The sequence below is a fragment of the Seriola lalandi genome, unplaced genomic scaffold (assembly GCF_002814215.2).
Source record: "Seriola lalandi dorsalis isolate HSWRI2012SDOR001 ecotype SW California unplaced genomic scaffold, Sedor1 jcf7180002054581, whole genome shotgun sequence".
NCBI lineage: Eukaryota > Metazoa > Chordata > Actinopteri > Carangiformes > Carangidae > Seriola > Seriola lalandi.
Window position 1 is genome coordinate 3,458,622 of NW_019525134.1, and position 20,670 is coordinate 3,479,291.

Consider the following 20,670-nt stretch of genomic DNA (forward strand, 5'->3'; position numbering starts at 1 on the left):
ATAGCAGCAGGCTGTTCTTTGTGCCTGGCTTCCTGTAGGGAGCACCTGGCCTGAGACTCACCCTCCACCCTCCACCCTCCTCCTCCTCCTCCTCCTCCTCCTTCTCCTGCTCCTCCTCCCAAACTGCATCTCAGTGCTGCAGCCAGTGTAACACTTAGAGCATGGGACAGTGAAGTGTCAGCTTGTTGGAATTGTGTGCAGAGAACTAAGATTAAAAAAAGAAAAAAGAGGCATGGAGAACTGATTGATGAATTCATATAATACGTGCACTGCTGATCATCTCTTACATTTAACTCTAGAAATAATTTGCATCCAGGTGCTGCTGCTTTCCCCTCAGCACATTTTGCATATTGCTGCATCTGACTTGCTGCCTGAAGAAGTTATTTTTCTGTGTTATTGAAGAATTTGCTATTTCTGTTGTTACTGTCAGGCAGACCACCCAGGCAGTTCTAACATAATGAATGAAAAAGATTAGTTTAAGGTTCTTTTTTTCTTATTTCTTCTTCAGTTTCCTACCACTTAGCATTACTAGTTGGACTTCTTGCTTTGCATTATAGGCACAAGAAAGGAGTTGAGGACAATACTCATTAATGCATTAGTACTGCTATTCAGTGCAAAATGTAGGAATCTGCAGCTGCAGATAAAGTGAAAGGCTTAAGCAAATAGTTCTGGTTCAGTCACCTGAAACCGTCTTCTGTTCCTGTCAGTTGGGTTTTGTTTTGTCCTGCGTCCCACATGAGTCTTCTACTTGTCAGAAAACCCATCACAGAATAGTAAACACATATATTGTATGTTTAACTGTTTCTAATTTTTTTAACTTGTATAGTTTGTTGTTTACTTATTAAGTGGTCTGGATTCATTCTAACTGCTCTTATGTCTTTGCCTTGCAGGTAGATAAACTAGAAACCTCAGAGTCCCTAAGGAAAGAGGAGGAGCAGGCAACAGAGACGCAACCTATTGTCTACGGTAACAGTCCTCTAAGATTAATGACATTAATGTCCATTTCACTGTGATCAAGCACAAAAGGCAGCAGCCTTCTTCCACACATGAGAACTCTAGGTCCCTTAATTATCCAGGGCTCCATGCTGTCATTGAGCTTTACAGAACATTCGATTGAACCCCTGAAAACTTACAATATTAAACCTGCAATAACAGATTTTTTTTAGCCTTTATCTTTATCTTTTCTTTAAGCTTTCAGCTTTGTTTTTGGTTTCTTTTTTTCCTGAGGGAAAGATCTGGCTGTTGTAGCTGCTTAATGCACCACTATGTTCACCAGCCAGTCATCGACAGTGCTGACCAGGCAGTGTACAGTGAAGTTTGAGCTTTTTCACAGAAAATTTGCTGCAGTGACCCAAAAGGTTGAGGGCTGGACTGCAAAAACAGTCAGCAGAAACTCACTGTAAGCCGCTGTAATCAGTTTCACACTGTCACATTGTTATACAGTCATTTGTTTGTAATAAAAAAAATAAAAAAAAATCAACTATAAACGGTTTAAGTATTTCTCTATAACTTCTCTATAAATATTCATGATTAAATGAACAATCAGAGTTTAAAAAAAACCAAAAAACTCTTAAGAGTTAAATACTCTAAAACCCAGAGAATGTGCTTTATCAGGGCGGTTTGGCTGATTAGGTTCAATTAACAGTGACCAAACAACACACATTCTGTCATCAGATTCTGATTGAAATGTTGCTTCATACAGAAATAGTAATATGTTCAAATGAGCCCTGTCCATTTCAAGGACACTCTGTTGACCCATGCATAACCTATCATTTCCCACTTTTCCAACCCTGCAGTTCATTCACTCACCACTATGTAAGAATATCACATGAGTAACCACATTTCTTATGTTCCGTGCAAACATGATGTAAAATCATATGTCATAATTGGGATATGGATAATACTGCCTGTGTGCAGGTATGTCCTCGGCTCGAGTCATGTAATGAGAGTGAGTGACCCACTGAGCCTCAACATACATGAAAATAGCGTCTAGTTTCAATTTCAGTTATCCAGTAGACGAGCAACATTGAAGTACTTGTTTTGTATCTGTTTCAGTGACATGTAGCAGGTGAACACACCTCTACAGTGCTGCTGCTGTCTGTGTGGTATTTTGTTAATGCAGAGGTTCAGGAGTGTCTGTCTAAATCCTGTCCAGATCTTCTTGCTACCAAAGAGTCACACTGACATCCTCTCTCTTGGTTTGCACTGAAAGTTGTATAGTTAAGGAAAAAATAGAATTAAAATAAATATTGTACTATAAAACATGGTCAGGACAGCCCGAAGTGAAATAACAGACTGTTTGTAATTTAGATCATTAAAGACACAGAGGAACAATAACCTGATGATGTTAAAAGTCATACAGAGATATGAAGAATCAGGTGAAGTTCAACATCTGGTTAAAACCAGGATAAACATAACAGACTAGTGTGTATGTAAAGATACTAATTGACACATGTAGATGGCATGACACATAACAGAAGTTGAAAAGACATTATTATGAAAGTGTGTGTTATATATATATATATATATATATAAGAATTATATAATTATAATTGTCATAAAATATTGAATACTGAAACCCTCCCCCTCTCTCTGTCTTGCAGGCACACCCCAGCTGATGCTGACAGCAGGCCCCAGTGTACCTGTGGCTCCTCAGCAGCCTTACGGCTACGGCTACCAGGCGCCTGCAGGATATGGTCAGCCAGCAGCTCAGCCAGGCTTTGGCTACGGCATGTAAAGACCCCACCCCCTTCTCTCCACATGTAGGCTGGAGCGACCATCCATCCATCTCCCACAGTCCTTCACCAGACCACTTCTGTCTCTCTGCCCTCTACAGGGAGCTCGGGATAATGCCGGCAAACCTTTTTTTTTTTTTTTTTTTTTTTTTTTTACAGTTTTTTCCCCTTTTTAAACTGTCATGAAGGACTCAGTTTTATTTCTGTTGTCAAAGAAAAGATTGAATCACAAAGATTAATTTTCTCACATTCCGTGTTGACTAGATTAATTTTCTTTTGTCTATTTTATTTGAATGGGAAATGGTTTATGTACAATGGGGGGCTTGTGGGAAGAGCTAGTCCTCTTCTCAGTATAAAAAAGGTCTGTTGTGAAGCATCTGATTTGCACTCTGTAGTGAGAAAAAATTAATGTAGAACCTCTTCCTTTTGATGTGTGTGAGCCGCTTCTTCTGTCCGACTGTAAAATGCATTTAATTATTGTATATTCAGACACAAAAACTGCTACTATGTTCTTCTATATTTGAACATGAGACTGCCGCTTCCATGACCACAATCCTGAAACACTACGTTGTACCTGTCCAGTCCCACACACGCGCTTCAGGGCTAATTCTTGAAGAAAACCCAAGAGAGTATTTTACATACGATTTTCAAGAAAGTTTGATTCTTTCCAGCAAAGCCTATGCAGGACTCTCCAAACAAATCTGCAGTCAGACGACATTGCCATGTGCTTTAATTACTGCTCTAACATGGGACCATTCCACCTCAGGAGGGACTGCAGACCTGTTTGTGTTTGACAAACAGGCCCCCCTCTTTATGCTGCGGTTTGTTTCTGCTGGATATTATTTTAGGTTACTGTTATTAAGTGTGCAGGAGAGATTTCTCACACTTGATTCTCCTCACATCCTGTGGAGAGTTCCCTTTAACCTTTTCAGTTCACCCTTTCATCCAGTTCAGAAACAGTGTCACAGACTTGTGGTAATTTGAGGTTTTTATCAAAGGCTTGCGTGTATACAGGAAATCAATCATTAACTCCTTTGAACTTATATTCTTATCTAAATTACCTTAGATTTAAATTGTGCACCTAAGAAACTTGATTGTGCATAATCAGGATCATAATGAATGAAACAGCGGTTGTGTTTTCCACTTAACAATAAAGGCTTCTTGTTTGTCAAGAACAGTCTGATTGTGTCTTACATGAATTATTTTGTAGCTTTCCGTCCAATGAGTTTACTGAACAGTGCTCGGCCAACTCCCAGAAAAGGGAAGTGATGTCATGGTTCTGAAATGAATGGTAAATAGTGAGCAGAGCAATCATAGGCTGTAAAGTGTATGAAAGGTTGTTTGTGGTCAAATGTAACATTGTACAGAACAATGCCATGATAGACTCAGAATTATGACTTCTCCATTTCCAAACATAGTGTACCTGTGTGTAACTGCAAATTTGCAGGGCAAAGGTTGAACCTGGGAAACAGATCGTCCCAGGAAATGTGTTATTGATTTTGTATAGCTTTTAGTGAAAGTGAATGGGAGATGGTGTGCAATCTGAGACCGGTGCTAGTTATGACCTCACCATAGCTTAAAACCACTTCAGCGGTTTCACACCCAGAGGTTTTAAAGACCTCACTTTTTGAACATGCTACTGATTCTACTCTACCCTTTAAAGTCCCTCCAGTTTTTGAAGCTGTACTCTGGTGTTGGATTGTATTCTGTTGTAACATGTTCCTGTTGCTTTGCCTACCCTGTGTCACAATACATTCAGTTCAGTATCAGCTCAAGAGTTATACACGACTTACTTAATACAAGGATGTAGCACTAGCACCCTCTGATGGTACAAATGAGAGAGTGCTACAAGTAAAGCAGACTAGAAAAACATCTGGTCTGGTGAGTTTAGTTACCCCCTATATTGTTGTATCACATCTCAAAACAGCTGGAAGATAGTGATTAATGTTTCTTTTAGAGGAGAAAAGTGAAAACACAATAAAACAATGTGGACATAACTCAGGTGGAGGAATTCTTTCCTATTTTGACTTGTGTTAAATGAACAAACTATTACACAAAGTTGTAAATAATGCAGAATTTGAGACAAGGAAAAATAAGAAAATGTCAGTTTCGCAACAAAACGCAAATGACATCCAGTCATATCGCAATATTGATATTATATCCATTACATCCAAGCAGCTCTACTGCTGCAATACAGTCATGTTACATTTAAGTGTTCTCAAGTACTAAATACTTAATATAAAGAAAGACTCATGAACTTTCAGAATTTATTTTGTAGATTGTGATTTTTATCATGGAGAGAACATATTTTGGGATCATAGCTCGGTATCATTTTGCAGTGCTGTGATTCTGAGACCAACAACAATAATATTCAATTACTGTTTTGCTGTTTATATTTGACACAATTCATGTTTATCATCCGTTTCCTGTGAGCATCGTGTCTCAGACTGGTTGGCGTGGAGGACAGCAGCATGACTGTGTTTATGCCAGGTCATAGCTTTCAGAAAAGAAGAAGAAATACACATTAAACTGTTATTACTGCTATAAAACCCCCAGAACTGCACAATAAATTCAAGTAGATGACATGTAATTGAGTCGGTTGTTCTTATATAAAAATATAAACTCATGGTAGCTCAAGTTAGTTTAGTTTGCAAAATGGTTTTAACAACAAAGAAATTGTATGCAAGTCCAACAGGTGCAAGCTGGAACCCTAGTAGAGCTTCAACTCTCCACTAACACTATCAATCAGATCCGCTGGGCCTGGACCAATACCCAGCACAGTGCGAGACCCAGGTGCAATTTGAGTCCTTCCTGCATCCTGGATCAGGCTGACAGGAAGCCCTACTTCTTTGGCGTGACCCAACAGATCGATCAGGGTGTTCTCATCAGGGGCCTTCACCACCACCTTGGGCTGGCCGCAGTACTCCCACTGTTTGAGAAGCTCTGGGTTCCTGCGCTGGACCTGCTTGTAAGCTGATACAGCAGCATGTGCGCATTGGGCAGCAACCTTTCCTTTGCCCATCTTCAGGTCATTACGGACCACCAGAATCATCTTGAATTCGCCTCCTTCTCCCATCACACTTGCCTCACTGTTGCCGTTCCCCATCGCCGCCATGATGCTTTTGGATGCTGGACGGAAGCGTCCCCGAAGGTGCCAACCGAGGAACAGCCCACAGCCCACTCCTGCTACTACACCCAAGCTCAATGGACCATACAGCAAATCCATGTTTAAACCTGCAAAAACCACAGTACAGGATAAGTGAAGTCACATATATGAGGATGTTTGAGACAGCACCATCTTCATCTTTTAAAATTCATTCTTGAATCTGACCTTCAACATATAGCAACTGACAAAACATGGTCCATTCAGTAACTGTTCTGGAGCTGTCCATCATATCACACTGTCTACCCCAGTTGTCATTGAAACGTAAATGTTCAACTTTCCATTCTTCTGTATTTAATGGACTTTTCTTCCCTTTTGGCTTAAAAACTGAGATTGAATTCATTCACGGGACCTTCACAAAAGCCACTTTGTTGTCAGCTCTTTAAAGTTATTTGACCCAACATTATGTTTGCAGAACTGACTTCACAGACTCTGACAGACAGAGAAAGGAACATCAAGCTCATAAGCCACATACGGTTATTTTTTTTAAAGGTTCTGAGATCATTTTCGTGCCTGTATTAACCACTTGGATAGTTTGTCTACACACAAGTGATTTAAGACTCACTGACAGCAACTTCGTTGGCTAACAAGCTAACTAACTTCAAATGTGAAACTAGCCTGGCTAACGTTAGCTCCCTTGCTACAAGCAGGATGGTTTACTCTCTCTTCAGTACAGTAGATATCACTTTACCAACAAACATTCATACATTTCACAGCCACGCTCTGTCAACACGGTGCAGAGGATTTAATTTACTTGCTGTTGCTCTGGTTTCTCATACCTGCGGGGCTACTCGACGCGCTGGCGGCATGAATGACGCTCCCGGCTGATTTAGTCATGGGCTCTTGGTGATGACGTCATAACGGCGACTTAAAAATAAAATAAAAATAACTTTTTAAACTTTTCTTTTTGTACCTTTAAGGACGAAGCAGAGTCCTATATTAGAACATTATCTACCTCGTGTAATAGAAAAACTGAAATCCTTCAATTTGGGCTCCAAATTTAAAATATGAATATAATTTTTGATATTATAGATATATTCATTTGATATATTGGGGTTTTATTGGATTTTTTTTAACCGGACCGATTTTGTTGTTTTGTTTTGTTGTTTGCATTTGATTGTGTCAAACTTTGTATATAATCCCTGACACAGTATATCTGTTTGTCTTTGTTACTGTTATCTTAGGCTACTTTCATGCCTTATTTTGTATGTCTAATGTAATGATTAATAAAAATAATTAAAAAAAACAACAACAAAAAAACAATTTAAATGTTAGCGTAAACACATGTTCTGTATGTCAGATATATGGAATGTCACATTGTTAGCAAAATTATCAATAAAGTTGTGGAAAAACTAAGATTTATTTATTTATTTTATTTCGCCAAGAACTGACAACAGTAGTACTAGTTACAGTAGTAGTTATTACTGCATACAAGTACTCAGTAGTTATAACTACAATATTACATGAGTACTCAGTACTAATTGTCAGACCACACCTATCTTCATATTCGGCCTTCATTTTGATCTCAACTACACACCCAAAGTTTCATGACTGTATTTTTGATGGTTGTGACACTATCATGGTGACAACATCTGTCCACAGACAGAAAAGGGAGACAATCCTCATTATCATACCATCTCTGGTATATCTGCTTCACATTGCATCATTAATTAATGCTTGATTTATTGTTTCATTGCTTAACTTCAAGAAGGTGAGTGCTGCAACTAGGGCTCCACCTCTCAGCGGAGTCCCATCTGGTGTCACACAGACATGCTTAGAAAGAAGAAGCTTTTTATGCAAAAATCAGTGGTTCCACAGGGATATTGTCACAGTTTGTCTTTTGGCTCTCGTCTTTTCTCCCTTAGAGTTGCGATCCCAGTTGAAGACATTTCATCTCTCAACTGAGGGGCTTCTAAAGTTCTAACTGACTGCTGGGGAGTCCCAGGGATTTCACCATTAGAGTCGTTAAGGTCACACGTGAGTCACTGATCCACTGGGCCATCATATGAGTTGTAAGTGTCACTCAAGTCATGTTTAAATCCCTGGGGCCAGTTGCACAAAACACCTTAACTTTCTACTTAAGTATATCACTTATGGTTTAATTTCTCTTTAGCTGAGGGAGTTACTTAAGGGTGTTGCTCAGAATCTCTGAAACGTTTTCCTTTGTTTGTAAATTACAGCAACTCTTTTTATTTTAAGGAAACGTTAATTCAGACTTGTGGTGTTTTGTGCATCTGGCCCCTGGGATTCTCCACCAGTCAGTTAGAACTGAAGAAGCCTTTCAGATGAGACACAAAGCATCCAAAACCTCAAGCAAGTTCATTTGCCTTCATGTAGAGTAGAACTCAGTGCAACATCACAGAAATGTAACTAGATTTTAATAAACAGGAGTGTGTGTGTGACAGAGCTCGCTGTAGGACAGCAGCAGGTCAAAAGCGATGTTCCACAGGCTGCAGTCAGGATCTGGACTGAGGCAGTCAGGTGTCGTGTAGACCATGAGACCCACAGACAGTAAGACACAAGGGGTGATGATTCCTGCTACCTTCACTCCTTTCCGCAGGGCCTTGGCACAACGGTGCCACCAGCTAAACACACACACACACACACACACACACACAAACATAATACATCAAACATATAGGTAAAGGAACAAGAACTCTTTGTGTGTGTGCTGTGTAACAAACAATACCTTTCAGTCTTCAGTGGCCTCTCATCTTTGTGCTTTACGTCATCTTTATCCTACAACAATAACAGAAAGCTTCAGCACATATCTTATCAGTAGACGTACCGCTTCTATGACAGACAGAACGTAAAAGAACAGTCTGACATTTTGAGAAATCTGCTCATTTATTTTCTTGCTGTGAGTTTGATGAAAATCTTTAGAAGTGGATTTTGACATCTTCAGACAAAACATGATTACTGGAAACCCTCCTGTTTCCATTGTTTGTGCTCAGCTAATCTAAGCAGCTGCTGGTTCCAGCTACATATTTATGAAACAGACATGAAAGTGGCATCGATCTCATCCAACTCTCAGCATGAAAGCTAATAAGTGTATTTCCTGAAGTGTGGAAGGAGCTGAAGTGGTTGCTGGTAGAATGAAGCTGTTGTTTTTTTTTTGTATGATAATGCGTGTGAATATGTTAAATAATTTATATTATATTTACCTCTGCTAAAGAGACCTGTGGTTGTCTCTGTTCACTTAGTGTCTCTGACTCATTTTGGAGATTCAGTGCAGCTCTATGAAACCAAATAACAGACGGATGTGAGAAAACAGACATTTCCACACAAACATCAGCTCGTTGTACTTAGCTAGTCTAAGATCCTACAGTGACATCAACCACCGAAATGCATTACATTCAGACTGGGTTCTTTTAAAATGCTGAAACTGTTCGACCAGATTAACTAGTAAAAAATATAATGCAGAATTTACACTGCATGCTCCTCGTGTCTGCTGCTCAGCGCATCTTGAAGTTCTCTCTGTTCCTGTCTGAGGTCCTGCAGAGGCAAGACGAAAAGTCAGAAAGATACAATGATGATGTGAGCACACAGACACACACACACACACACACACACACACAAACACACACACACACACACACATATATACACATATTATTCTGTATTTGGTACATACCTGAATTGTGTTGAAATACTCTGTGTACTCCTCATTATTTTTTTTAATCAAGATCACAAATTTCTGCAAAGACACAAAGATACTCAGATTGAACATTTTCATCAAATCAACAACAACTGTGATGTTGTGGAGCTTACAGAAACTTTACAATCAATAAATGTTGAATATTTTATAAAGTTGTTCATACTGTCACTATTTCAGTATCTTTACTAGACACTGCTATTTGGGCAGGTAAGCAGTGTAGAGGAATATATCATTACATATGTAATGATAAGTGAAGGACAGGATTTTACCTTGTATTTCTGTTCAGCTGCTCTTAGAGTTTGAATTTCTCCCCGATGTATGTCTCCCACAGAGACTCTGTGCAGCTGAAAGAAGCAACTCAGAATGAGAGTGGGATCCAGAGGAGGATTCTGGGAAATAAACACCAGCTAAATGCCTTTCTTTTTAGTTTTAGCTCTGTTTTGTTTTCCTCTAGGATTCTATTAGCTACTTTGGCAGGTATCCAGCCATTAAATGTGTCTTAATTATTTTAAAGAGAAAAGTTTGGCTGTAAAATTGTGAGAAAGACACACACAGGAGGAGAGAGGAGGTAATAATAAGCATATGGCAGAGTCAGAGGTCACACCTCAGCAGTCAGCTCCTCATTTCTCTCTCTCAGCTTCTGATTCTCCTTCTCCTGCACAAAGCAAAGACAAGCAATGAGACCAGGACAAGAAATAAACAGGTTTAGATGGAGGCTGGTAGGAACTTTATAAGGAAATCTGGTGTCACACTTTATACAGTCCCCACCAGTCCTGAACTTTAAATCAGACTTCTCTTACAAAAGGTATATTGGCTCAGACATTCATTTACCAGGATGTATTTAATTTAAATGTATTGACATTGTCAATATATTATGTTTCATACCCTCACATCTCATTTTCTTGTATAATAAATTACAGAGTGATGAAGAAGAAGAAGAAGAGGAGGAAGAAGAAGAAGAAGAAGAAGAATATCACTCACCTTCTTCCTTATGTAAATCAGTTGGCTCTTAACAGTGTTTTCCTCCTCAGACAGAAGCTCCTGGCGCAGAGCTTCTTCATCCTCCTCCTCCCACATTTTTCTTATGTTTGCCATCTGCTGTTGGAACCTGAATAAACAAGCATCAAGGATATGTAAGCTATAATATCCCAATTAAAGATTAAGCCTGTGTAGATGGTGAATTATAGAGTCAGAGGGGTAAAAAAAAGTAAAGTCAAATCATCTAGGTTTCATACTCTTTCATTTTGCTGGTGAGGTATTTATTCTCAGCTGCTGTCTCATTCATGAGCTCCTCAAGTCCCAGTCCATGCTTGAACATGTGGTCATGGAGCTCCCTCTCCTGTCGGTATCTGGTTTTAACCAGACAGAGTCTCCTCCTGAGCTCCTCTCGTTCACTACAGACACACACCAGAACATAAAGTTTTATACTGACAGGCGTCTTTATCAAATATATTTTAAAACAAGACTGAGGAAAAACTAATCCATATTTTTGCGCTGAGATACACACTTGATATCTCGCTCCTCCTCTTCACTGTCTTGTAGTTCCTCATTTACATCAATTATTTCTTCCACGTCTATGAAGTGTGGTCCCAGCGTCTCATCACCTGCTTCCCCTGAAGCCACATTTAAGCCGACGTGATCCATAGCTGATATCTGGTTTACCAAAAGCAATGTGTCTCCGCTTTCCTACTTGAGAAGAACCCACTGACTGTCTTCATAATGAGACATGATTCCACATGCTGTGTCATCACAATCATCTGGAACACCTGCACAACCCTATACACATTCATTCAAATACAAATAACAACATGGTCTTAGTTCCAGCTATCTGAATCTGTCATGTTATATTAATGCAATGTCATAATAATACATACATTATTATATTCAAAATATAACTAACAATAATTCTAATAATACAAATTCTCATACTAATACTACAACAATAATAATCATAATAAGAGACACAGGTTTTGAGTGTGTACTGTGTTCATACTGGAAAACTGCATTAACTATACACAAAACACACAGAGTGCATGGTTAAAAAAAAGGATGATCTTTTATTGCGCTCTTGATGTGCTTTATTGCCCCATAATGCAATGCACTTAAGTTAATGTTATAATTTATTTATTTACATTCTATACTATCTATTGCTAATGGTGCCGCTACAGAAAGATCTTTTAAAAAACACAAAATAAGTATTAAAGCTTTGGAAGAACATTTTTGCTTTGTCTCTGTGAAGTTTAATGGACAGTGGCACATTTGCAGCCTGATTTATGTCCATGAACAGATGTATTGTTTGTACACCACGGTAAAGTATAAGTAAGTATAGTGCGTCATTTTCACAATTAGTCTGTAACTTTGATTTTACCTGCCGACAAAATCAACTGAATTTTATAATGAACATGTGGCAAATGCTTTTTTTCCTACAGCACAAACAACTCCTCTTACAGTCAGGCAGGTTGGGCTCTATGTAATTTAGCAATAAACATTGTCAAATAGGACATGGAACGAATATCAGCTGCCAAGATCCAGCCCATAGTTAATGTGCTGAACATGGGCTCACATCCTGCTGTAAACTGAGACGACTGCGTAACGTCAGCTGACTGAGAAGAGACATTTGTCTTGTTCACATGCAAGTGAAGTAAAATGGACCAGCTGGGAACTTATGTATATTCCTTGTCTTTCTGGCAGTGCATTCTGGGATTGCATTGCCCTGGAATCAGACGGTATATAGAGATTTGCCTATATTTTTAGCTTACCCTTTTCAAGGTTGTAACTTGAAAGTTATTCACTTGACGTACAAGTTCATTCTTCAGGAAGATTCTGCTCCAAAGACACGATGAGCTGGGATTACAACATTAGAAAACATGAATGTGAGATCTAATCATTTCTCAAGCCAGTATTATAGCAGAGGGGGTGTTTTAATTTGATGTTACCTGTTTTCTTTCAGGAAAGTGAACTATAATGATAGAGTGTTACAAAGAGGCTATTGTTCTTTTTCTGAGTGTACTGGATGTTTTCACCAGGGTGTTCACATATTTATTCAGGAAAAACTTCCCTTTGACAATGATAAATTGTTTCACCCCGTCATGAATTCAAGTATTGTGACACTCCACTGCCACGTCGTAGTGTCTGAATTTGTCTCTCTTTCCTGCTTTCATGCGCGTTTCTGTGTCCTGCACCAGTCTCTGCTTTGACAATCACTTTCTTTAAAAACCTGAACTAAATGACCTCTCAGCAATGTGACTTCTCAGCAATATCACAGGTCAGGACCTTGTAGGAAGTAACTGATCTGACTTCAGCACTAACACTCCTGAGCAGCCACCACAGGCTGTGCTTTACGCAGATATCATCCATGTTTAGCGCTTGAGTGTAGAATATATACACTGTCATTTAAGTGCTATGGTGATGCTGTAAATGACACCGGAGATCTTGTCCTTGTCCCAAGAGACAGTAACTCATAAACTCTGAGTTGTGTTCATGTCCAATTACATACAGCTTCCACCAGTGGGAACAGGGTGACCTGGTGGAGAACAATCACCACAAAGTGATGCAAAATACTTCTCTCACTCTGATAAACAAGGCGACACTGAAATTTAAACATGAAAATACCATTGAGGACTTCTATCTCTAGTTATGACCTGGAAATGTGATGTCCTGAGGCTTTTTTTTGGGGGGGGGGCTTTAGCTGAGCTCTCTTTGCTCAAATGCCATTCATTCACTCTCTGTGTGAAACCTACTGAGGACTGAGGAGTGTTAGAAGTGCGCTCCAGGAAAGAGATCCACTTATTTATAGACCTTTAATTAGACTGGCTCTCTGGAGGATCTATCAGGCAAACGATGAAGTCTCTCCCCTTTCTGTCTTTTTCTGTGTCTCTCCTCCGTCAGCCTGCTCTCTCCCCTCCCCCGGCAGCCCTGTATCAGTACTCTATCCCTCACTGGCCCCCTCCATCACCACACCCTGCACTCAAGTTATGATGCAGTTCATGGGTAGCGTACTTTTGCCCTACATTGCTACTGGGGCTCCACCACAGACTTTATTTGAGCCCAGAGCTCACTGTGGATTAAACATCAGCTGAACGGTGAGTTTACTCTCTCTGCATAATGTGTTGCTACAATACTGTGACATTACAGCCCTGCTTTGTTTTACACTTCTACAATTCTCCCTCCAGTGCAGTGTGTTTATCTCAGTTTGAAAGGTGGAAAGTAATTGCAGCTTCTTGTAGTTCTCATCCTAAAGTGTATGTACTCCGTGTTGAGTTTCTCATTGTCCCCTTGCACAAGAGTTACTCAACAGGTCTCGGTTGTTTTGGTAGAAGCGATTGCGCAATCGGGTGCCGGAGCAGCGCTGTGCTACTGTGTCTCACACAAGCGGCAGTGTTGTTATGAAACTGTTTCCCAGGTATTTATTGTGAATAATGCATTGAAATGTAATTAATAATAAAATTGATTGTTGTTGTCAAGGCAACATACTTGTACACCAGCAGCTGCACGTTTCGTACAAAGCGTCCTGTTTTGCACCAGTTTCTATAATTTATGTTTCTGACAGGATATTTCACATTGACGCACTTTGTTGAGCCCGTTTTTGGGACAGTGTATTGTTCTCCTCGGTGCAAGAGGAGAAATGATAGGGTGTATTAAATACTGTTGTGCATGTGGAAATGACAAAGTGCCTCTAGTGTGTGCTCAAGGTTTAAGGAAGGTCTGAGATGAAAAGCTTTTGTTTATGGTTCCCTGAGAGACCCAGGAGCAGCTCTCCAAAGCCTTGCAGTCTAATTGTCTAAGAAGATTTTATTTTTTCTCTGTGTGAACCTTCAATTGCACGAATCAGACCGCAAGGTACTCATTGTGTACTGCTCAGACTGTGTGTGTGTTTGTCCTTCAGGATAACACTGGACACCTAAACATGCTGGACATACATAATGATCTCATACCTTTCACCTTTGGCACAGTAGCAAGATAAAAAATATTAAAAATGTCACTGCCATTGCAGTATTTCTCACCAACCTCAGACTGTATCAGCTGAACTCCTACAGGTTTTAAAGAAACATTATGGATAGCTGTAATATCAGTGCTGTACAGTGTCGGTAACCTGACAGTCCAGCCAGTGTGAATGCATGGAAACAGGAGCCAGAGGCCCAGACATAGGGCACAGGATAGAGGGATTAAGCCCTGACTGTGTGTGTGTGCGTGTGTGTGTGTGTGAGACTTTGACAATTCCGCCAGATGGTGAGCTGCATACCTCCGTGTCAGAGTCCCCATCTCACTGCTCACTGACAGATTCCTAAGAGACCCGAGGTTCTGTAGTGAGACACTCTGTGCACATGCTTGTAGGCTTCGTGATACTCCTTTGAGTAAATGCATGAAGAGACAAAGAGCTAAATATTGTCTCATACTCTTTACCCACTGTTTATACATATCACTCTTCCATCCACTGTGTAAGTCTCCTGATCACCAAGGGAGGTGGACTTATAATTAAAAGCACACACAGAAAAATTCACAAGACTTGCATGTGCTCCCACTGTCAACATTGATGCTAATTAAAGTACTCATTAGGTCATGTACAGGCCTGATTGGGTTACCAGTAATCTGCAGGCCGCAGCAGCAGGACAACACTGGCTGGTCAGCAGGTGTGTGGGAGTGCATACAGACACGTTTGAGTGTGGAGAGTGTTTTGGGGTGCTGTGTGTTGATGCGTGTGAGTTTGTACTTGTTGTGGGCTCACATCAGTTTCAGATTCAGCCAACGGTGTACTGAAAAGACCACATGATGCTATACTAGAGACCCGTCTCTTCTCTCAGCAGGACTCCTTCCTGGTGAACAAGATGGCAGAGAGCGGTGCCGAAGGGGAACTAACTCAGAGGTGTCTTCATGTCAAGGAGCAGAGAAATGGAGAGCTGACGGGTAAAAACAGACATTAATACATCAGCATTAAAGTAACTTTGAAAAGATTGTATTTGTATGACTTTTATTTTAGAAACATCACCTCCTTGTATGTTTATTTGTGTGGCTAGGCCCAGAGCTCCCTGTGGACGAGAGAAAGCAGAGGGACAGGGAGGAGCGTGAAACCCTGGTGTTGTGGAAGAAACCGCTGCTCACACTCCACTACTTCACTCTGGAACTGCTCATCACTCTTAAAGAGTGGATGTCAAGGTGAGGCCAGAGGTGGGGTGCAACCTCCCCCCAAAACACTGCCTTGTTTCTTAAAAACTGCACTTGAGGTGTTTCAGTTCAAGCTGTAAAAAAAAAAAAAGAAACTTGGGGCAGAATGTACTGTATGTTTAGACATGCTACTCTACAAACTTGCAACCAGAAAGCATCATATAGCCTTAATCAGCAGTTCCCAACCTTTTCCATCTCATGGCCCACTTGAAAATCTCAAAAATGTTGGTGGCCCACATCCAACCCAGTAACAATACAGTGGACAAATAATACTTTCTCAGAGCACTTTTTATTTTTATGATAATGATGCAACAGTCAGGACTGAACTGAAAACAGGGGAGGTTTTTATTTTCTATGATGGGGGAGAGATCACTTTTTGATTCACTATCTGGCTCGACCCTTTCATTTTAATTCTTCCTGTTGCTAACCAGCTATCCATGTTGATCTCGTAGTTGCTGCCATGGATGTGATCTTTTAGTGCTCAATCAGACTGAGATAGCAAACAAGTGTATAAGGCGGTCCGGCCAGCGACAACATTAAAGTTTCTATCATTGGCTGATAAACCTCAATACAAGAAGAAGAAAAAAAGTTTTTAAACATTTATAATGTTTTTAAAGATCGTTTCATTTTAAAACATTTACAATTTTCAAAATTGTCCTTGCTGTTTTGCAAATGATTTGTCAGCCCACAATACCTTGGTGGCGCACCCAATACAGAAATGTAATATATGACATTAATGTCCCTATATCAAGAGTGAGGATGATGCCATATTTGTCACCTATATTATTATGACATATATACATCCTCTAGATACATAAACATATGTTTATAACATATGAAATACCCAGAGCAAAATTTAAATATGTACACATATTAAAAAAGTGTCTAAGATTCATTTTAATATGGTATAACATGTTGCGACCATATATGTTATATATATATATATATATATATATATGATATATGTAAGCTTATTAAAACAACATACATATACAGCTTCTATATGTTCTAACTTCTAATAGGTTTCATATCTAATTTTTACACATGTGCTTTTATTTTATATGCACATATATGTCATATACATAAATTCAACATATGCACATATATTACATTTGTGTATGGGACCCCGGCCCACAGGTTGGGAACCACTGGCCTAAATAATGATTTTAGTATATTCATGTGCTGACCCTGCTGTAGTGCAGACAGCAGATAAACAGTGCTTTTGTGGTTTTAGTTTTATTTATATAGGTGTTGCTTGTCAGGCAACAAGAAGATATGATGGCCGTGAAAAAAAATAGCCACCACAGTTTTCACACTCTGTCCCTCACAGAAACACAGACACACACATAATACCAGACAATAGGTGACCTTCTCAGTGCTATCAACCCAGAGGGCCTTCTCCATCATTGTTTAGTCTTCAGTCAGAGGCCTAATGAAAGCTAGAACACTGAAAAGAAGACGCATCACAGGATGTTTCTATCACCTTACTGTTGATAGAGCTAAAAAGGTCTTTCCACGTCACTGACCAATGTTACCTCATCAACAAAGAAACAGCAACAGATCAGACTATGTCAGTTTGCTTTGATGACAAATTCCCCCACACTGCACATGTCTTTTACACACCTAATACTCTTTGTTGACACCAGGAGCCCAAAAGAAGGTCAGAATGTACTCCCAGGGAGGCCTTTGTGGTTAAGTGTGTGAGGACAACGTGTTTATTTTCTAAACTACAAGAGGATGTGGTGAGCCGCAAGCACCGTGAGCAGTGTTCTGACAGAGGGAGGCTGCTGTTCACCAACACTCAAAACACATGCTGTTGTACATGCTGCAAACACATTATGGCTTAGTCTACAAGTGTACACAGAAGTTTATCCTGAATCTTGACAGGAGTGGTTTGTAATTTATAGCATGTGTACAGGAAGGCTTCAGGGCAACGTGTAGTTCAGTGCTGTGGCTCTGCACTTGATTTTGATTCCCTCCACCACAGCCATAATTTTATGCGAGACAGGACGAAATGTCCCTTTAAATTAACTCAACCAAGTACCCGCACCTGGGGCTGTGGAGAGGTTGGCCTTACCCAAGGCGCAGGAGTGGATTCAGGGCGGAGTGAAGTCTGTTTACCCGTCGATATTTCTACTTACCTCAACCTGAAACTAGTCTTGTGTCATGATGCTTAACCAGAGCTCAGCCTTACCCTAACCACCATCCATTACCACCGCCTACTCCCGAGCTTTGGAATGTAAAGCTCGTGATTCACTCGGTTCTTTCCGTGAATTTACGTCATGCTCATCTTACACAGACGGAATTCATCTGCTCATCACACCGGTAAGTTAATTAATGAAGGAGAAACAAATATGTCGGCCGTTCAGACTGACTGAATCCTGTCACCACCGGTAGCTAACGTTTACTGCATTAAACATTGAGCCAGTGTCGTTAGCCGCTTTACACTAAGGCTAAGGTTAGCTGAACATCAAACTGATTCTGAATGCTAACGTCAGCTAACCAAATTTAGCTTAGCAAATAGTAAATAGAAATTCTTAAGTGAAATTATATATTTTTTAGTAAACATAAGTTACATATTATCTACAAAAAGAAACGTTAAAGATCCCATATAGTAGAGAGTGTGTTTCTATTATACTAAAGGTGTAGGTGCTATATAAATAAAGTGAAAATATAAAAATGCTCAATCCACATTGAAATGCAAACAACAGCCTGTATTCAAAAACTGTGTGTGTAAATGAGCTGTGAGGATTTCTGCAACTTTGTGATGTCACAACTATACAGTCACACTCACAGCACAGCCCACAAAGACACACTATATATTGATAACAACAGTAGTCAGTATATCATTGCACAGCCTTTCCAAGGTAAGTAGGCTAATATTAAAGTTTACTAAAGTTTGTTTTTAGTCCAAATTTGACCGTCCATCCATTCCATGCATTCACCTGCGAGTTTTACCAAGCTATAGTACTAGGCTAAATACCTTACTGCTAGAGGACCTGAAAGAGGTGTGAGAGAGCAGTTAAAAAACTACACTGAGATGTTTTTTTGTTCTTAAAACCACGAATATCTTCTTACGGATGTCAAAACTTTAAATAAAACACCAGAAATGATAAAATATGGGACCATATCACAGTAAGTACCAGTAATGCCGAAAAATCTCCCCTTATGAGTCTCAAAGTATTACATGTTAAATTTTAATTTGTAAAGTAAGTAGCAACTATATTAAATAGATGTATTTAGTGGAGTAAAAAGTGCAATATTTGCTTCTGATGAGTGAGAGTGGCATAAAACTGAAATGAGCATGAGTACCTCTAAATTATACTTAAGTAGAGTACTTGAATAAATGTTGTGAGTTTCCACCAACGACAGTAGGAAAATATTGGAAAACTTGCGTGTGTGAGGTAAGTTAAGTACTAGCTAATTTAGTTCAGGATATCAGGATAAGTAAGAAGTCTTAAAGTGTTAAGGTTTTAGCTCTTATGTCATTAATTTGTCATGAATCTGAATCCATTATCTCTTAATACCAGCATACACATAAACCACACGCTCAACCATCAGTGATTAAGTGTTTTTTAATCACCCAACTGTGTAAACAGCTAACATGCCCTGTTCTCAATACACTGTTAAGATCGGGTTACCACATTAAGTACCAAAGGTTTACATATTTATGGAGTGTAGAGACCACATGTGTGTTATCCAACTGACATGCTGCTCCTGTTGGTGAAGACTTGTACTGTAGTGGCTTGATTAGTTTCCAGCAGATGTCTCTCTCTCCCTTAAAATAGAAATGAAAAAGTCCAATCCTCCAAAGTTGAAATGAAAATTGCATCCTGTCCTCTCACTAATACTTTCTCAATCATGCTTTCAATGATTTCTCACCTTTTTTCATCTGCCCTATTACTTACTCCACCTCACTCACTCACTTTCTCCCCACTCTTGCATCCATCATTTCCACCTTCATTCTCTTCTTCTTCTTCTTCATCCAGGCTCTGGCAGCAAAGACAGACTGTGTTTGGCCTACTGATCCTGCTTATCCTCCTCTCCATTGCCTACCGGGTTGAAGGAACACACCAGAAGGTGACTTAATACTGTAAATATTTTTCATCGGATATTATAACTATACTTTGGTGCAGTGGCGGGTTCAGCACCTTAACTCATAAACTGACATGAATTGTGAGAAGGCAGTGTGCACTGTAGAACGGATCCATGTTGATGTAAGTTACAAAAGTCTGGGTCTTTTAAGGGAGGGTATAATTTTCTAATTTTTTTATCTTTTTTTACCACCATAACACTGAATGTAATGTGCATTGCACGGTGATGTTTAATATCAGGTTCCTCCTGTCCAGGGGTTAGAGTTTCCTTAAGCAAGACACTCAACCAAGCACTTGTCGTAAGTGCAGTATAACAGCAGTTACAAGTTTGATTATCGTGCAATTGTCCCAGAGGTTGAGATTTATATTGCAAAGCACAGGAGAGGAGTGTCCCTGAGAGGATACCTGCAGGAACATCATCTAGCAAGTGTGTGCTTGTGTGAGTGTGCCTACATCACATCTGCTTAATTATAACCTTCCCACAAAGCTTAGTTTTACTAGTTAATTTCTCATGTCTGTAGGGCAAACTACTACAGCTGTGAGTCTGAGTGTACTGTGCGATAGATTTAACTAGAAACACCCCCCTCCCTCCCCTTTTTTTCTTCACTTTTTCCTGTCATGAGCTGTAGTATTTTGAAACCCACAACCATAAAACCTTTTTTTTTACATTATACGCAGAGACTCAGCAGTTGTGTAATCAGTTCTCAGTAACTACACGTAACAAATCGCCCATGGCTGGCACTGCACTTCCCAGCTTTCTGCCAGCAAATAGAGAGGCAGTTTGTGCTGTATTTGTTTTGCCGGGTTTCCTGGGAAATGGAGTCTTCGGTCAGAGCCCCCACCGCCCACCCACCCACC

The 20,670-nt window shown here is 39.8% G+C and overlaps 4 protein-coding genes across 6 annotated transcripts in view; 2 read left to right on the top strand and 2 right to left on the bottom strand.

The window, feature by feature from the left end:
- Positions 1-3,910, top strand: part of cltca (clathrin, heavy chain a (Hc)) — a 32,889-nt gene extending 28,979 nt beyond the window's left edge. Inside the window, exons 29-30 of the mRNA XM_023418321.2 lie at positions 891-966; positions 2,604-3,910. Coding sequence (XP_023274089.1) covers positions 891-966; positions 2,604-2,737 — 210 coding nt within the window. The 3' untranslated portion in view covers positions 2,738-3,910. The remainder of the gene's footprint in view (positions 1-890; positions 967-2,603) is intronic.
- A 1,078-nt stretch (positions 3,911-4,988) lies between these two features.
- On the bottom strand, positions 4,989-6,761 carry ptrh2 (peptidyl-tRNA hydrolase 2). 3 transcript variants are annotated; one of them, XM_023418322.2, is made up of 2 exons: positions 6,678-6,761; positions 4,989-5,969 (listed from the first exon to the last, which is right to left on the bottom strand). In XM_023418322.2, the coding sequence occupies exons 1-2, from the start codon at positions 6,733-6,735 to the stop codon at positions 5,446-5,448; spliced, it is 582 nt and encodes a 193-aa protein (XP_023274090.2). In that variant the 5' UTR covers positions 6,736-6,761; the 3' UTR covers positions 4,989-5,445. The 3 variants fall into 3 exon arrangements, with proteins under 3 accessions (XP_023274090.2, XP_023274093.1, XP_023274091.1); XM_023418325.2 differs by having other exon boundaries at positions 6,653-6,723; XM_023418323.2 differs by having other exon boundaries at positions 6,606-6,698.
- Positions 6,762-8,123: 1,362 nt separating this feature from the next.
- On the bottom strand, positions 8,124-11,324 carry LOC147818452 (uncharacterized). The gene is made up of 10 exons (XM_087177120.1): positions 11,064-11,324; positions 10,792-10,950; positions 10,538-10,664; positions 10,161-10,211; positions 9,826-9,900; positions 9,533-9,595; positions 9,329-9,393; positions 9,063-9,135; positions 8,588-8,637; positions 8,124-8,483 (listed from the first exon to the last, which is right to left on the bottom strand). The coding sequence occupies exons 1-10, from the start codon at positions 11,198-11,200 to the stop codon at positions 8,276-8,278; spliced, it is 1,008 nt and encodes a 335-aa protein (XP_087033246.1). The 5' UTR covers positions 11,201-11,324; the 3' UTR covers positions 8,124-8,275.
- Positions 11,325-13,550: 2,226 nt separating this feature from the next.
- LOC111663932 (vacuole membrane protein 1-like) overlaps positions 13,551-20,670 on the top strand; it is a 59,602-nt gene continuing 52,482 nt past the window's right edge. The window contains exons 1-4 of the mRNA XM_023418338.1: positions 13,551-13,638; positions 15,361-15,460; positions 15,571-15,709; positions 19,708-19,798. Of these exons, the coding sequence (XP_023274106.1) occupies positions 15,382-15,460; positions 15,571-15,709; positions 19,708-19,798 (309 nt within the window). The 5' untranslated portion in view covers positions 13,551-13,638; positions 15,361-15,381. The remainder of the gene's footprint in view (positions 13,639-15,360; positions 15,461-15,570; positions 15,710-19,707; positions 19,799-20,670) is intronic.

What these genes read in the sequence shown, in the direction of transcription:
- ptrh2 (XM_023418322.2), bottom strand. Translation starts at nt 6,735, where the DNA reads ATGACTAAATCAGCCGGGAGCGTCATTCATGCCGCCAGCGCGTCGAGT. An exon ending in CGCGTCGAGTAGCCCCGCAG is followed by an intron (nt 5,970 to 6,677) that starts GTATGAGAAACC and finishes TGGTTTTTGCAG; the next exon opens with GTTTAAACATGGATTTGCTG.
- LOC147818452 (XM_087177120.1), bottom strand. Translation starts at nt 11,200, where the DNA reads ATGGATCACGTCGGCTTAAATGTGGCTTCAGGGGAAGCAGGTGATGAG. An exon ending in AGACACGAGGAGCATGCAGT is followed by an intron (nt 9,136 to 9,328) that starts GTAAATTCTGCA and finishes TTGGTTTCATAG; the next exon opens with AGCTGCACTGAATCTCCAAA. An exon ending in CACAGGTCTCTTTAGCAGAG is followed by an intron (nt 8,638 to 9,062) that starts GTAAATATAATA and finishes TTATTGTTGTAG; the next exon opens with GATAAAGATGACGTAAAGCA.